The sequence below is a fragment of the Fringilla coelebs genome, assembly GCF_963513975.1.
Source record: "Fringilla coelebs genome assembly, chromosome: 13".
Lineage (NCBI taxonomy): Eukaryota > Metazoa > Chordata > Aves > Passeriformes > Fringillidae > Fringilla > Fringilla coelebs.
In genome coordinates, this window is record NC_140039.1 from 8,138,523 (window position 1) to 8,154,180 (window position 15,658).

At 51.4% G+C, this 15,658-nt stretch overlaps 2 protein-coding genes across 2 annotated transcripts in view; one reads left to right on the forward strand and one right to left on the reverse strand.

Moving 5' to 3' along the window:
* Positions 1-15,658, forward strand: part of DNAH1 (dynein axonemal heavy chain 1) — a gene marked incomplete at both ends in the record, with an annotated part of 67,447 nt that overhangs the window by 43,068 nt on the left and 8,721 nt on the right. Inside the window, 14 exons of the mRNA XM_084214549.1 lie at positions 1,245-1,475; positions 2,799-2,995; positions 3,377-3,512; positions 4,659-4,867; positions 5,660-5,831; positions 6,211-6,402; positions 6,941-7,051; positions 8,029-8,214; positions 12,947-13,138; positions 13,600-13,767; positions 14,044-14,235; positions 14,641-14,772; positions 14,989-15,114; positions 15,533-15,652. Coding sequence (XP_084070675.1) covers positions 1,245-1,475; positions 2,799-2,995; positions 3,377-3,512; positions 4,659-4,867; positions 5,660-5,831; positions 6,211-6,402; positions 6,941-7,051; positions 8,029-8,214; positions 12,947-13,138; positions 13,600-13,767; positions 14,044-14,235; positions 14,641-14,772; positions 14,989-15,114; positions 15,533-15,652 — 2,364 coding nt within the window. The remainder of the gene's footprint in view (positions 1-1,244; positions 1,476-2,798; positions 2,996-3,376; positions 3,513-4,658; positions 4,868-5,659; positions 5,832-6,210; positions 6,403-6,940; positions 7,052-8,028; positions 8,215-12,946; positions 13,139-13,599; positions 13,768-14,043; positions 14,236-14,640; positions 14,773-14,988; positions 15,115-15,532; positions 15,653-15,658) is intronic.
* LOC311158756 (HAUS augmin-like complex subunit 3) lies at positions 9,132-12,467 on the reverse strand (the record flags this gene model as incomplete). Its single annotated transcript, XM_084214353.1, has 4 exons — positions 9,132-9,383; positions 9,787-10,006; positions 10,642-11,060; positions 11,214-12,467. 4 exons carry the CDS (start codon positions 12,465-12,467, stop codon positions 9,132-9,134), a joined length of 2,145 nt encoding a protein of 714 aa, XP_084070479.1.

Here is a 15,658-nt window from a genome sequence, read left to right on the forward strand (position 1 = left end):
AGCACTCCAGGTGTGACCTCACCAGTGCTGAGCACAGGGAAAGAATGACCTCCCTGGCCACACCATTCCTGATACAGGCCAGGAGCCATTGGCCTTCTTGGCCCCCAGGGCACTCTGCTGGCTCATGTTCAGTCACTGTTGATCAGTACCCCCACGTCCCTTCCTGCCTGGGCACTGTCCAGGCACTCTGTCCACAGCCTATGATGTTGCAGGGGGTTATTGTGGCCAAAATTTAGGACTTGGCACTTGAACTTATTAAACTTCATCCTATTGGACTCTGCCCATCCATCCAACCGTTCCAGGTCTCTCTGCCGAGCCCTCCTACCCTCCAACAGATGGACACACGCACCCAGCTTAGTGTCATTTGCAAATTTACTAATTTACTCAATACCCTCATCCATGTCGTCAATAAAAATATTAAACAGAACTGGCCCCAACACAGACCCCTGAGGGATACCACTGGTGACTGAAATGTTCTAGTTGAGGCCTCATTCCCAGGCCTGCAAACAGGCTTCAATTTCCCATTGAAGATGCATTTTGATGTTGCTCAAGGGGTGTGGTGGCCTCTCCTTTGACTATTGCCTCGTACCAGTAGCAGGCAGACACCCCCTTCCATGCCAGTCCTTCCTTGGCATGGAAGCAGGTGAGTGGCCACAGGGAGTCAATAGGACACAGCCCACACATTCAGGGCTGGATGGAACCATGTGGGATCAGACAGGGACCAAGCAGGGGCAGAGGTGTTGTCCTATTACCTGCTTCTGCCCCTTCAGCTCTCCTGAGGACCTTGCTGTGGCTCCAGTCTGGCTAATAGAGACTGAATTATCACAGGAAGTACTTAGGTTCTATAGGTACTAGGTACTATAGGTTCTGTGCTATCAGCCAAACAAAAGGATCTTTCAAAAAACATGCAAGAAAATCATACAAATTAAATCAAACTGGTGAAAGATAAGAACAAAGAACATAAAATTTAAATCTCTTAAAGAAAGCCCGACATATGGACAAATAGAGGGGGATAAACTGATGCTGTTATGAGCTCTCTGCAAAGCAGCTGTTTTGACAAGAGTTGTTTTTGAGGGGAGAAGGGAAAGCAGCTTCCTCCGCCCAATTCTTTCTCTGCTCCAGTTGCCTTGTAATAGGAGTGGAGCTGGCCACATGCTGGGCAGAAACCAGCTTTGCTGACAGCAATGCTCATAACACTTCTCTGCTTCTCTCGTGGGGGCTGTTTTGCTGGGATTTCCTACCAGAACAAAGAGCACCTGCTGAGACTGTGGTACCACGAGAGCTGCCGGGTCTTCCGTGACCGCTTGGTCAGTGACGAGGACCGGACCTGGTTTGACAACCTAATGACGGAGAAGATGGTGGAGTTTGGCACCACTTTTGAGGAGGTCATTCCCACCCAGCCAGTTCTGTTTGGAGACTTCATGGACCCAGGTGCCAATGTCAAAGTGTACCAAGCAATCGATAGCCAGGATAAGGTAAGGACCCTGGGAATCACGCTGGGAGCTATGTTCACATCTTCCCAGTCTTCTACAAACAAAGGAAAACAGTAATAGTAACAATAGTGGTGCTTTAATTAGAGGTGCCTGAAACTACAAACCATCCCAGGGGTCTCCTGTGGAATCCTACCACATATATGAATAGTGGCTGTATTAGTTGTGATGGGCAGTTGAGGTTGAACAAGCTGTCCCTGCATTGCCATCCTGGAGGCAGCCTGCTATGCCAAATTTCCCAGATGAGTCACACTTGGGACTGAAAAGTGAAATTTGCTGGAAAGAAATGGCACATTACCCCCAAACAATACTACTTTCACCATTAAAGACTTCACAATTGACCTTTACAAGTAATTAATGTTACTGCCAGACTCCCTGTTGGAGAAGATACTGGGAGTACTTGGATAGTGGTAATTAAGCAAAGGCAATGAGTGGTGCGTTTTGCACTCATTATCAGAAACAGATGATTATTCTGTTGTCTCTCCTCTTGTGATAGCTGTGTGACAAGGGCTGGTAATTAACTGAGCTTTCCAGCCCCTTTTGCAAAGTAGGTAGGCCTGTCCCCCACCGAGGTGAGCACAGCTGAGACAGCCAGATATAGAGGCAGCTGCACAGTCCCCACTGATGCACATGGGACTTCGGCATCTAGGCAGGGATCTCAGCGCTCTATGAATTCCAGCTGGTGTTACTTTCCCAGCTTCACAGTGAGATTGCTGAGGGGGTAGGATCCAATCCCAGGTGTCTTCATGCTTCATCTCCTTCTCTGGCCTGAGGGTGCTGTTGAGGGGAACCCTGGGAAGGGCAAGAGAAACTGCTCCTGCAGCTCTTCCATGTGATGGCTGGACTGGGAGAGGAGTGTGCTTCTCTACTCATCTACAGCCAGTATTGTTTTCTTCCCCAGCACCTGTGCTTTCCAGCCAGAATCTTAACCACAGGATTCAGCAGCAGGCAGTGGTCAGCTATAGAGCAAGGAAACTAACCCAGAGGGAGGCCCTGGAGCAGTATGGATCAGGCAGCCATAAGCTCTTTTATTTTGAACTACACCCTGCTGTTTCTTGAGGCAAACAGCACAGTTGGGAACAGCAGACTGTAGTCACTTGCCTGAGTTAGTTTAAGGTCAGCAGATGCCACCACCACTAACTAAATTCAGCCCATCCAATGGCAGTTCCTTAGCAGCCCAGAGGAGAGCTGCTCCCAGACTCTGTTAAGCGCCAGGCTCTGCCCTCCCCTACTCCTGGCTGTAACACTCCCCCCCACACACACAATTGCTTTTATCTGGTAGCCACAACTGAGTGTTTCTGCCCACAGTTGAAAGTGGTGATTGAGGACTACCTGGAGGAGTACAATCAAAGCCACACCCCAGAGCTGAAGCTGGTGCTGTTCATGGATGCCATTCAGCACATCTGCCGCATCAGCCGGATCCTGCGGCAGGCTCCGGGGAATGCCCTTCTCCTGGGGGTTGGGGGAAGTGGGAGACAGTCTCTCACCAGACTGGCATCTCACATGTAAGTAATGCACCCCCACCTATGCATGGAATGGGGAGCAGCTCCATTGGGGATGCCTTCAGAGAATCTCTTTTTCTGCCCTTCCCACTGCCAGTTACATGTTTTTCTGGCTGCTGACTGCTCAAATGAGTCAAGAGCTAGGACTCAGTTAACATGCACATCTGCACTGGATTTCTGGCTAGCTCAGGTATCTCTGCTTTGTGTAAAACATGCTCCTGGGCTGGTGGCGGTCCTTGGTGCACAAGGACTAGGATTTGCTCAGGACTTGCTGTAGAACAACCTGCTGGAGTCCTTTCACCCAGAGTCCACAAGACATACTGAGAATTGACAGAAGAGAATGTTTTAATTTGATGTGACTCCACAGGCTTCTTTTTCCTTTAGGGCAGAAAATGAATGTTTCCAGATTGAACTGTCCAAAAATTATGGCATGGCCGAATGGCGGGAGGATGTGAGGAAGATCATGATGAAGGCAGGCCTTCAAAGTCTACCCAAGACCTTCCTCTTTGTAGACACACAGGTACAGGACTATTAGCATGGTGGATTCCATCTCAGAAAGAGTGAGAAACACATCTCTAAGCTCAATAAATTCCCCTACAGGGTATTAAGGAACTCAACAAAACCAGACACAACTTGTATTTCTTCAGTAGCCCATATTCATCATCTTATAAAATAGCCCTGGGGAAACTAGAGGTGGTGCATTTATTGCTAGAGGGTCTGTAGGGCTGTGTGTGAGTGGGTGGATTCTTCTCTTGCTCAAGGAAGCTTCTTTCAGCTCCATCCAATGGTTTGGTAGGCACATAGATTTCAGCTGTCTGAAACTAAGCACTACTGGCCACTGATATAAGTCCTAAGTAAAATGATTCTTTCCCTTTCCAAAAAGAGAGTAGATTTAGGACCTTACGCATGCTGATTCCACAGGATAATGCTGGCTGTAAACTGTAACTTGCTAATGAGTAGGCCAATTTCCACTTCTGGAATCACAGTTATGTTCCCCATAGGCTTTTTTACTGCCTTCATTATCATAGGAACCATTCCCTTGTGGCAGAGCCCTAAGCAGTGAGATGAGCATCAGTCAAATGCTACTTGTTCTTGCGGCCTTTTCCCTGTAGTGAGAAGCATATGTGGGAGCAAAGGGGCCCAGGAGGATGCATTTAGTCAAGGAGATGGATGCTGTGTATTTCTGGTATAGCAAAGGTGGAGAGGTGAATGTAGCTCTGGAGGGAGATCGTCCCACAGCCTGTGACACATCCCTACAATTACTCTGTCTCCCACATTGATAAGCTTTATTCTAATAATGAAGTGTTCTGTGCTGGAGGAACGAAGACCTGGAGCAACCGAGGTGTCTGGGGTCTGGCTGCAGAGGCAGGGAAAAAGAGCATGAGCTCAATTTGTCTATAAGGAGACAGGGAATGGGCAGAAGGATGTTTGTTCTCAAACACACCCTCCCACCCCTGAAATGGCTGAAATATGGCTGTTTAATTGGAACAGCTGGACAAGAATCAGGGTGTGCCTTTCTGGAGCCAAATCATCACAAAAATTGTTTCTTATAACTGAGGCTGAGGGCTGTATTTATGCAGAAATTGTCTCCATAGCATGTGAGACATGAGTGTCTTCTAAATTAAGAAACTGACCTTTTTTTTTTTTTTTTTTTCCATCTACTTAGATTAAAAGTGAATCCTTCCTCGAAGATATCAACAACTTGCTCAACTCTGGTGACATTCCCAACATTTACAATCCCGAGGAGCAGGACCAGATCATGACAGCTATGAAGCCCATTGTTCGAGATCTGGGCCAGCAGCCCACCAAAGCCAATTTGATGGCTGCATATGTAGCACGGGTTCGCAGCAATATCCACATGGTCCTGTGCATGAGGTACACTTCAGACCTACACCTCCATGCTTTGAATGCTAATTATTCCCTCCTTATCCTTTACCTTTCATCACTGTGTAATGGGATCTTTATTTCCAAGCCCCAGTCTTTGGAGAAGGAGGAAGAATAGGAGTATGGTTTGCATAAAACCTTCTCCTAGGACTAGAATTTTTTTTTTTTTTACACTTTGCTGGTCTCAAGATGAAGTTTGAATTTTTCAAGAGTATGATTATGTGGGATTCAGATGAAACACAAGGTACCTCCTCCTCTCTGCACCATTGAGCCATTTGTTACAGACATATCTTGCTTGAATTTGGGGCTCAGTTGCACCATGTTTACTCATCAACCCAGGGCATAGTCCATAACCAGCTTGCTCCCTTGCAGGAGGGATACCAGAAGGTCCAGGGCATTCTCAGTGCAAGAGCAAGTAGAAAACTCACGGCCATGGATATGGCTTGGTGATGGGATCTCTGCATGCACCTGCTTGAAATAAACTTCAGACCACATCTATTTTTTTATCCCTTAAGGTTGTCCCTAGAGAGGCACCCATAAAACATCACCCCACTACCATCTTAATACTTCCAGAATATCCCGAGCCAAGGGATGAGCTCAGACATGCACCTTTCGGCACACAGCTCACTGCCTGAACTCCCATTCCTCTTTTCCCTCCTTCCCTGGCTGTATTGCTGTCCCTCTTGCTCCACAAAGTATCAGGGTGGTTCTGTGGAAGAAAGATATTTCGTCCTGTATGTAGAGCCAGCTGTAACACATCTTTTCTGCACGCCTTGCCCTCAGCCCGATCGGAGAAGTGTTCCGTGCACGCTTGAGGCAGTTCCCCTCTCTGGTGAACTGCTGTACCATTGACTGGTTCAATGAGTGGCCTGCTGAAGCCCTGCAGAGCGTTGCCTCCTCCTTCCTGAATGAGCTCCCACTCCTTGGCAGCGGCACTGAGGACACTACTGGGATGGTAGGTGCCACACACAAGGATACTCTGCTCCCACATGTTCGGTGTGCTGTGCCTCTACATACACCAAGGCAACGGGTACAGGGCACACCTTCAGAATTGTCCTACCCTGCAGCAGAACTGTTCCATGGCAGGATCATTCAAATGCAGAGCTGCATAGCTTTTGTATGTCTCAAAATGGGCTTGGCCATTTGTCAGCCCTCTGCAGCACTAAAGCCCCCCCACACACACACACACACACATAAGCTCTGCTGTGACTGTATGGTTTGGTTCTTCATAAGCCCCTTTTGCTCTCTCTGGCCATCACATAGATTTGCCTTTCACATGTTCAGTAATGAATGTTTCTTTCCTTTGTTTCCTTTCCTTTCCTTTCTTCTTGTAGATTCAAGTATGTGTAGCAATCCACACGAGTGTGGCAAAGAAGTGCCAGTTGTTCCTAGCAGAACTGGGCAGACACAACTATATCACTCCCAAAAGCTACCTGGAGTTCCTCAGCATCTTCAGTTCCCTCATTGGAAAGAAGCAACAGGAACTGAAGACAGCCAAGAACAGGATGCAAAGTGGCCTAGACAAGGTTTGTCCCTCATACCTAGGAAAGTTTTGGGGCCACCCCTTATGCAGTGAGGCCACCCTCTGAGCAGTGCATTTACAGCTGCAGAGATGTTGTACACGTGTCCTGTGTGACAGGAAGAAACTCAGGCTAAAGCAAGTGAGAGCTATGCCTTCTGCCAGGGCCAGGCTTTCTGAAGGTCTGAGTCTGTAACAGCTCTAAAGAATAATGATCCCCAGTCTTTGGGGACCACAGACCTCTGTGTAGCTCAGCTCTCAGGATGTTCTTATTAACCTTGTAATTGAAAGCCCTCTAACAAAAACATTGTTCTGCTGCCTCATTGCCACAAGCTTATGAAGCAATGCATGTGCAGGCAGCATTAGGCACTGCTGGTTGTAAGCACACCACAGTGTCAGATTGTTGCTTAAGCAGGACCCAGAGCAAGACCTGTGCTTTGCACAGCCTAACGCCTGGCAGGGAACACCCTCCAGAGATGCACAGCCCTTTCCTAGGGCTTTCTATGGCTGCTGCCCCTGCTCTGAACTCTGCTTTGCTCCCTCAGCTCCTGCGAACGGCAGAGGATGTAGCAAAGATGCAGGAGGAGCTGGAGTCCTCCCGCCCTCTCCTGGCACAGGCAGCCAAGGACACCGAGGTGACCATCGAACAGATAAAGGTACTGCTGCAGGCAGCCCTGCACTGACTCTGCTCAGACTGGAGGGGCCTGGCAGGGATTGTGCAAAATCCTGCTTGATCAGAGGTAAAAATGCCTCGGGTTGGCATGGCAGATGTTTGTGCAGAGCTGCAGTGACAGCACGAACTGCCTCCTGCTGGGGTCCTGCTCTGCTGCTGGTGAGCACCAGTTGTTGCAGAAGCAATGGCTCCCATGCTCTTGTCTGAAAGCACCGCCCAGGGTTGGTCAGCCGAGCTCCCAGGCACTTGCAAGCACAGTCTAGCAACACTAACACAATCCTGAGGTGGCCTGAGCAGCTCTAAGCCAGGCTCATTGTTGAACATGATCATTCCTCCACATCCCATCCCCAGGGAGCTGCCCCAGCTGCAGCCTGCCCCCCAGACCTCAAGGACCATCACACAGTCACTCATGCCACTTCAGAAGAGGGAACTGTTCTGTGTTGGCTGTCACTGTCTTCTCTCCTGGTGTTCTTCCCTGCCTGTCTCCTGCTGAGGGATGGCCACACTGGGACAGAGAATAGGGACACTAACATAATACAGCTCTGCATGCAGAGTGGAAAGAGTCTGCTATATTCCACATTATGCCTCCTGGTAGTGTTTTAACCCTTGGGGTATGCAGAAGTGGCAGTTTTAGAAACAAACCCCTAAGCAGATCTCCCTACAAATTTGCAACCCTATGCATCCTCTACTTGTGCCAATAGGAAAATGGGCAGAGCAGCTAATTCCTGCAAGACTAACATTATTTCAGGCACAGCCAGAACTGGAGCTTGTGGATGGTTTATACAGGCTGAATAAAACCTTCTCCCAGTATGGTGCAGGAAGGGCATCCCCTGCAGCAGTTAGGTCCCTGAGGTCTGCTGGAAGAAGACGCACAAGCTTCCAGGACAGCTGTGATCCTTTCCTAGCAGTGCCAAGCCAAGATCTGCCTCCAGCATGCTCCTGAGGCTGTTTCTGTTGCAGGTGGACACAGCTGTGGCTGAGAAGACAAGAATTGCTGTGCAGGCTGAGGAGGCAAAGGCCAATGAGAAAGCTCAGAAAGCCCAAGCCATTGCAGATGATGCTCAGAAGGACCTGGCTGAAGCCCTCCCAGCCCTGGATGCTGCTCTTGCCAGCCTGAAGAACCTCAACAGAAATGATGTTACAGAGGTAACTGTGTCAAGGAAGAGGGTGGCAGAGCTGGGTCTGGTCAAGGACAGCATCTCCCTTTGCAGCAATTCCCTTTCAATAGGCTTACAACATCCCCAGCCTTTCCTTCCTTCCTTCCTTCCATCCATCCCCCTGGGCAGCTGCCCGTGCAGCTCCTCACCCTCCCTCCTTCAGGTGCAAGTTGAAGGGCAGAAAGACAGTGAGTGGCCCCTGGGTGTTTCTAGCATGTCCTGGAGAGGCTGTGGAGGAGGGCTCACCCCACATGCCTGTCCACAGGGGTAGGCAGCAGCTACCACCAAGCAACCCCAAGTACTGACTGTACAACACAGGGACAAAGCTGGCAGCACCCTGAACCTGCAGGCTCTTTGAAAAGGGATCCACCACAGGCAGAGAAGAGGCAGCAGGCTGAATTCAAGGAATACTGGCTTGAAATAGGTTAGTGGGAGAAAGAAGGGTGATTCTGAACCTGCAAGCATCACAGCCAAGACGGCACATTCAATAAGTACAGATTTCGCCACACAGGGACAGGCTTATTGCTCTGCAGTTGTGAGTAACAAACTTTTTTTATTCTCCCAAAAACACACAAAACTCCTTTCCTCAGAAAGTGGGGAAAGACCCAGACAGTGTTGGTCCACTTGCTCCCAGCACCCATCCTTTTGTAGAGCTGGCACAAGAAGTGTCTTGTCTGGCCAAGGCTTCCAATGCCACAAGATGCATCAATTTGTTACATGTCATCTAAACCAGCCCCCAGAAACTCTGTGTTTAAGGATTAAGCTCCTAGTTTCTTTTAAATCCAGCTTCCAGGTCATGACACCAGAGCAGAGACCACCAGCGTTCTCTCCCAGTTCAGAATTAGGGACCCAGCCTAGCAAAAAGAGGACACCGCTACTGTGGGAGGGAGCAAGGATCCCTCTGACCTACTCCTTTCCACGGGGCAGCTCCCTCAGGGGTCCCTTGGAGGAAGCTGATGCCTGCTTCTCCAGCTCCTCCACCTCCTGCCTCAGCCTGTCCTCATTGCAGTAAAAATGCACGTAAAGGCTGCGCTCTGCCTGCAGGATGGGGTTCTCCAGAGACCTGCGCTTCGCCTCCACGTCACTCAGGAGGTCTGCCAACTTTTCGTAGAGGTCATCCTCCATGATGCTCAATTGCTGCATCAGTTCAGAGATCTCCTAAGGAACAGAGCCCAAACTCATGTGAGCATGGAGAAACAAGGGGATTTTCCTAATGCCTGTGGAACAGCTCAGCCCCCAGAAACAAACTACCCACCCAGCTCTGGCCTCCAAACCCTCCCAGTCCAAGGAGCAGAGGTGGCTTACTGGGACACCTTGGCTAAGGCACCTCAACACTCAACAGCACACGTGAGACACAGTGAGAGTCACCTTTGTCCCATAGCCAGACACTGCCTCACTGGAGGGTTTTTGGGACAAGGCAACGATCAGGCCAAGCTCCCCACCCTCTGTGGCTGAGAGGCAGCCAGGTGTTCCACCTGCACCCTGGGAGGATGGCAGGGGGTCCCCAGTGCTGACCTGCTGCCTCCCAGCAAGGCCCAGGGGAGGGGGAGTGCTGCCTTACCGGTGAGGAGACCTGCAGCTGGTTGGAGCTGCTGTACAGTTGATGATAGAGCATTTCCATGGAGGACTCCAGAGCAGACACCTGGGGCATAGGAGCTTCCAGCTGGGCTTCCAGCGCCCTCTTGTCCTGAACCAGCCGGGAGCATTTGGCTGCCAAGGCCTCATAGCTGCGGAAAGGCTGCTGCTTCTTCTGATCCTTCCCCATCAGCATGACCCAGAGCCTGTGAGAGGGGACAGCCAGCCAGAGCTGTGAGTGCAGCACCAGTACTGAGCAGGAACAGGGCTCTGAGGTTGTTGTGCACTGTAGGACTGGGATGCAAGCTGATGTGTGTCAGCAGTGAGAAGACAGCCACTCCTGGTGAGCATCCTATGTCACAGAGCTCTGGGAAGAGCTCCATAAAGGAGCAGGCTGGCTCAATAGCCAGTGTGTGATATCTTTTAGGCAGACACCAGCACCAACTGCTCCAAAACTGTGTGGGGAAGACTGAGAAGACCCAGTCAAGTCAGAGAAAGGTCTTGCTCTAAGCAGCTTGTGGTTTCTTGTGGCCCAGTACCCCTTCTCCATGGCTGAGGACTTGCCTCTACACTCTCTACCTTAATAATCTAGAAAAAACTTCTGTTCTCTGTACTCATTCCATTCTCCAAGCCCATACTTTGCTTCATCAGTCCAAGCCAGCCAGAAGGAAGCAGATCTGGGGCATTTCACACCACCATGGAGTCACAGTGGCTCTGCACTGGCAGAAGAGCACTGCTAGTCTATCTGGTAGCTTGGGTCTGCTGCCTGTCTCAGCCATTCCCATGCCACTGTCCTCACACCTAGCTTGTTCTTCAAGCTCAGACCCCCCCAGGCCCTTACCGTACAGCAGTGAGGTCTTTGGGGTCTATCCATTTGTGTGGATCACCCTTCGGGGAGGGACTGGCACCTCTGGAGTAGATCTGCTGCTTTGGCAGCCTGGTCTGGGATTCCCTCGTGACGGTTTCGATCTTCTCCAGCCAAGCAGCCTTGTGTTCCAGCTCCTTTCTCTCCCGTTTCAGCTGGAGCTCCAGCAGGTCCAGACGGCTGTGCTGGTTCAACAGCCATGCCGCCGCCTCCTGCTGCTTCCTGGCAGTGTCCTGGAGCCGGGCAACTTGCAGGCTGAAGTGCCTGTGCAGGATGGGCAGGCTGAGGCGGCGTGCCTCTGCCTGCAGCAGGGGCGGCAGCCGCTGTGCCAGCGTGTGCGCGATGTCCGAGCGCAGGGCGCGAAGCTGCCTCTGCAGCTCGGCCTCCACAGCCTGCTGGGCAGGGGACACAAACAAACAGCCTGGTGGCTTTGCGCTGCCTGCCTCTGCCACCCCCTCCCGACTCATCAGCTGGGCTCCAGTGGTCAGCAGGAGGCACAGGCAGACCCTGCCACAGAGGATGGTGGAGGAATGGGGGCACTGGCCTACCTGGTTATCCTCAAGAGCTTCCACAGTTCTCTGGGCCCACTCCAGCGCAGCACGGGCGCCTACCACTTTTGCTGCTGTGACTATAACCTCCCTCCGGGCACAGATATGAGCTGTCTCTATTCGGCCCAGCTCCTTCCAGAAGCTGTCTTGGTCCTCCAGCAGCTCATCCTCATCAGTCCCAAGATTTTTTGGCGTTGATGTTTTCTTGGTGTCCCTTCTCTCTGTGACTTCCTGGCTGCCATCTCTCTCCTCACTCTCCATGCTCAACAGGTCTTTCTCATTCCCTCCCTCCACTAGGAGCTCTGACTTTGAGCCTTGGACCAATTTTCCCCAGCTTGCTGGTGCCCCCCCACACAGTGTTTTTATGCATTCTAGATAAGGAGCTCCTTTTCTTTCTTCTGGTATTTCACAGTAAGAGTCCATTTGTGTCTCAGCCTCCAGACCTTCCTCCAGGCTGCTCTCTCCCTGTGCACTTGCTTCCCAAACATCTGGAGCCTGAACACTCTCTGGTAGGACCTGCTGGATGAAGCTCTCAAATGCATCAGTGGCCTGTTGTTCTTGCTCCAGGTAAGGAGCAAGATCCATCTGGCACAGCAGTGTTGGCAGCTGGCTCATCCCCATGTTCCCAGGAGACTCTGACCTCTGCTTTGCAGCCTTGCTGACCTGGCTCAAGACAGCTCTGGTTTTGAAGATCTTTTCTTTCAAGTCCATATGAGCCACCCTCAACTCCTGCTTCACCGCTTTGTCCTCCTCCTCCAAATACTTTTGGTCCTGCTGCAGCTTGTTTGTCCAAGCCAACAGCCTCCTGTACCTCCAGAGCTGGCAGTCACGGTGGTACTTCAGCTCCTGAAGCTCCTGCTGCAGGGCCTCTGGAGAGGGCCCCTCATCCACTATGGAGCTCGGGAGCTGCAGGACCCGGCAGCACATCTGTAGGGCCTCCTCCAAGGCATCACCTTCCAAGATGGGTTTGCCTGCAGCCAGCAGGGCCTCATAGGCCTCCACCTCAGCTGGGCTCAGCACATTCTCCTCACCCACTGTGCTGCAGAACCACTCGAGGAACTGCTTTGTCTCAGGGCAGTCAAAGAGCCACTCAAAGTCCTTCTCACAGAGGGTGTCTGCATGGGGGTAGATCAGCCTCAGCTTTGCCATAAAATCTTCTGCTCTGTAGACAGTGTCCAGTGGGAAGGCTTGGGAATACCTCCAGCTGAACATGGCAAGGATGGTCAGCACTAGAAGAGAAAAAGCAGGAGTCATCCTCAGAGGTCCTGACCCCCAGTCATCCCAGGGGTGCTGCAGCAGCACTGCTAGGTGCCTGCTTGAGGGGAGACTCAAACAGTCCCTCCACGAGTGCTGAAGACCAGCTCATTGCTGTGGTGGGCTACCACAGCAACGGGAGCTCAGAGAACAAGGGAGAAAGCCTGCCTGTGTCCCATTTCCATGGAGCCTTCTCCCTAGGGCCATACAGATTTATCTGCTTTGCCAAGAAATATTCAGCCACAGGGACACACCTATTAGAGTAGCAGAGCAGGCTTTTTCAGCCTATGTTTAGTTTGCTCCATGGCCTTTCTGATAACCAGCTTTCCCTTCAAATGCCTCTGTCCTCCTGCCTGTGTATTGCATCCTTGAAGTGTCCTGCCTCTGGCCCCAGTCTCCTCTGGCCCAGCTAAGGGAGGGATGAGCACCCCATCTCCCAGAGAATCAGGTTAACCCCGTTTTCCAATTGGGTTTTACAGGTACGAGCCCTGCAGCGGCCTCCCCCTGGTGTGAAGATTGTGATTGAAGCTGTCTGCATTATGCATGGAAAAAAGCCCAAAAAGGTGGCAGGAGAAAAGATAGGCACCAAGGTGGATGATTACTGGGAGCCAGGCAGGGCCCTTCTCCAGGACCCAGTGCAGTTCCTGAACAGCCTGTATGATTATGATAAGGTAAGCAGTGGCAGAAGGAAGCTGTGACTGGGATCAGGTATTGCCTCACAGACATCTCCTCACAGCAGTTACAAAGTGAGCGCCTTGTAGGCAACACCCTTCAGCACCACCAAGGCTCTTTGGCCTGGAAGCCCTCATGTGAGTTGGGTGCTCTTCATTGCCCTGGGCAATGGGACCCAGACACACAAGTCTTCACATTCTATCCCCCGGCTCTTTTTTGGGGAGGAGCTAGATAGAAGTGGTATGGGAAGGGATTTACCCAATCCCACAGCTGTGTCTCCCAGACCTCAACATGCAGTCATTTGATTCCTCTTGCTCCAGCATAATGCCTTGACCATCCTGTCAGGTCCTGGGGTGCTGCTGCCTCTGGAGGAAACCCTTAGGTTTCCTAAGAGATCAGTGATGAGCATGCTAGAGATCTGACTGAGGACAGTCTCCTTCTCTCCCACTGTTCCTTGCAGGACAACATTCCAGACAGTGTGATCAAGGCCATCCAGCCCTACATTGACAATGACGAGTTCCAGCCAGCTGCCATTGCCAAGGTCTCCAAAGCCTGCACCTCCATCTGCCAGTGGGTGCGTGCCATGCACAAGTACCACTTTGTGGCCAAGGTCGTGGAGCCCAAGCGGGTAAGAAACTGTGTGACCCAGCTGCCTTTGGTGTTCAGGAACACAGTACTGGCAGCTGCCTTCTGCAGGAGATGCTGGGAATCACTACATTCTTCTGCAGGTCAGGACACAATGCCTTCATCACCCAGGGATTGGATTGACTGAGATATTGAGATATCAGTAGCTAGCACTTATCAGCAAGAGCTTTTATGGAAAACCAACTCTTGCTTCAAGAGCTCTGGCTTTTGGGGGAAGAGCCTGACCACATTCCCACTGTTTCCTTGTGCATCTCCCCAGAAAGCCTTGCGGGAAGCAGAGGAGGACCTGCGTGCCACCCAGCTGGTCCTTGACGAAGCCAAGCAACGCCTGAAGGACGTTGAAGATGGCATTGCTGCACTGCAAGCCAAGTACGAGACCTGCAAAGCCAATAAGGAGGAGTTGGAGAGGAAGTGTGAGCAGTGTCTGGAGAGACTGGCCCGTGCTGACGTGGTAAGGGACAGAGCTAGCTTCTGCCTGTTTATATGAGGCAACTCAATTCCAAATCAACAGCACAGTGGTGAAAATATCCATGTGCCTGCAGCTCATGACAATCCTAGGCTGAAGCTACCTGGCCTGATCTCAGCAGCTCAAACAGGACTGGAAAGCTAATGATGTAAAAAGCTGCTGTCCTCCTGTGCACAGCTTCCTCAGCTAATAATAGCTCTCCAGGACACCTGAGAGCAGCCCAGTAATCCCAGGATTGAGTGCTTAAAGCCAAAAAGAATTCAGAATATGTCAGGGGTCACCCCAACCTCTGGTCACCAAAGTCACCTGCAGCATTACCCACAGAGCAGCAGGTCCAGGACACAAGGTTAGACCTCACAGCAGCTCTCACATGTGCAACTCATCCCACAGCTCATCAACAGCTTGGCTGACGAGAAGGTGCGCTGGCAGGACACTGTGGAGAGCCTGGATGACAAAATCAACAACAGCTCTGGGGATGTGCTGGTTGCTGCTGGCTTCGTGGCCTACCTGGGCCCTTTCACAGTAAGTGTGCAGTGGTCAGCATGCAGTTTGCAGCTCTGCTGTCCTGGCCAGGGAGGAGGGAATAGGACACAAGGGTGCAAGATCCCTCCAGGAGCTCTGTCCACTTGTGCAAGAGGCTGCACAGGGCCCATTTGAATGGGAACAGGAGGGTTTAGATACTCACAACAGACTAGCTGCAACTTAAAGAAAGGCTGTGGAGGTGTTTTCTCATGGCAGGGAGACTACCGTGCAGCACTGACCACAGAGTGGATGGAGGAGCTGGCCAAAAATGAAATTCCCCACAGTGAGGATGCAGGCCTCATCAACACCCTTGGAGACCCCGTGGAAATCCGCTCCTGGCAGGCAAGTTTCAAAAAAAAAACCCCAAACCAAACAATACTTGAGGAAGAAGGGGCCTCAGGTAAAGTCCAAAACTGTCAGCTCAGCACTCACCAGGATCCCCTGGATCAAAGGGCAGGTCCCCACACCAAGCAGCTGGATGATGGCCACACTTCAGAACTGGAATTGCTGCCAGGCCTGGGCAGTAGCAAAAAGGGGATCAGCCTTCACCTCTAAGGCTTGTCCTTTACCAGGCCATAGCCTGGCCAAGCCTGACCCCACAGCACAGCCCCACCCCAGGGCTTGGCTGCTGGCAGAGGTACCTTCACCACCATCCCCTGTCCACCCACTGGGAGCACTCAGGGGCCAGGGCAGCAAGGGCTTCTCCCTGGTCACCTATGTGCACTACCAGGTGTCCCAACAACTTTTTCTACCCTGTTAGATTGCTGGTTTACCCAACGATGCTCTGTCTGTGGAGAACGGGGTAATAACGCGATTCTCCCTGCGCTGGAATCACTACATAGACCCACAAGGACAAGCAAACAAGTGGATCAAGAATCTGGTGAGA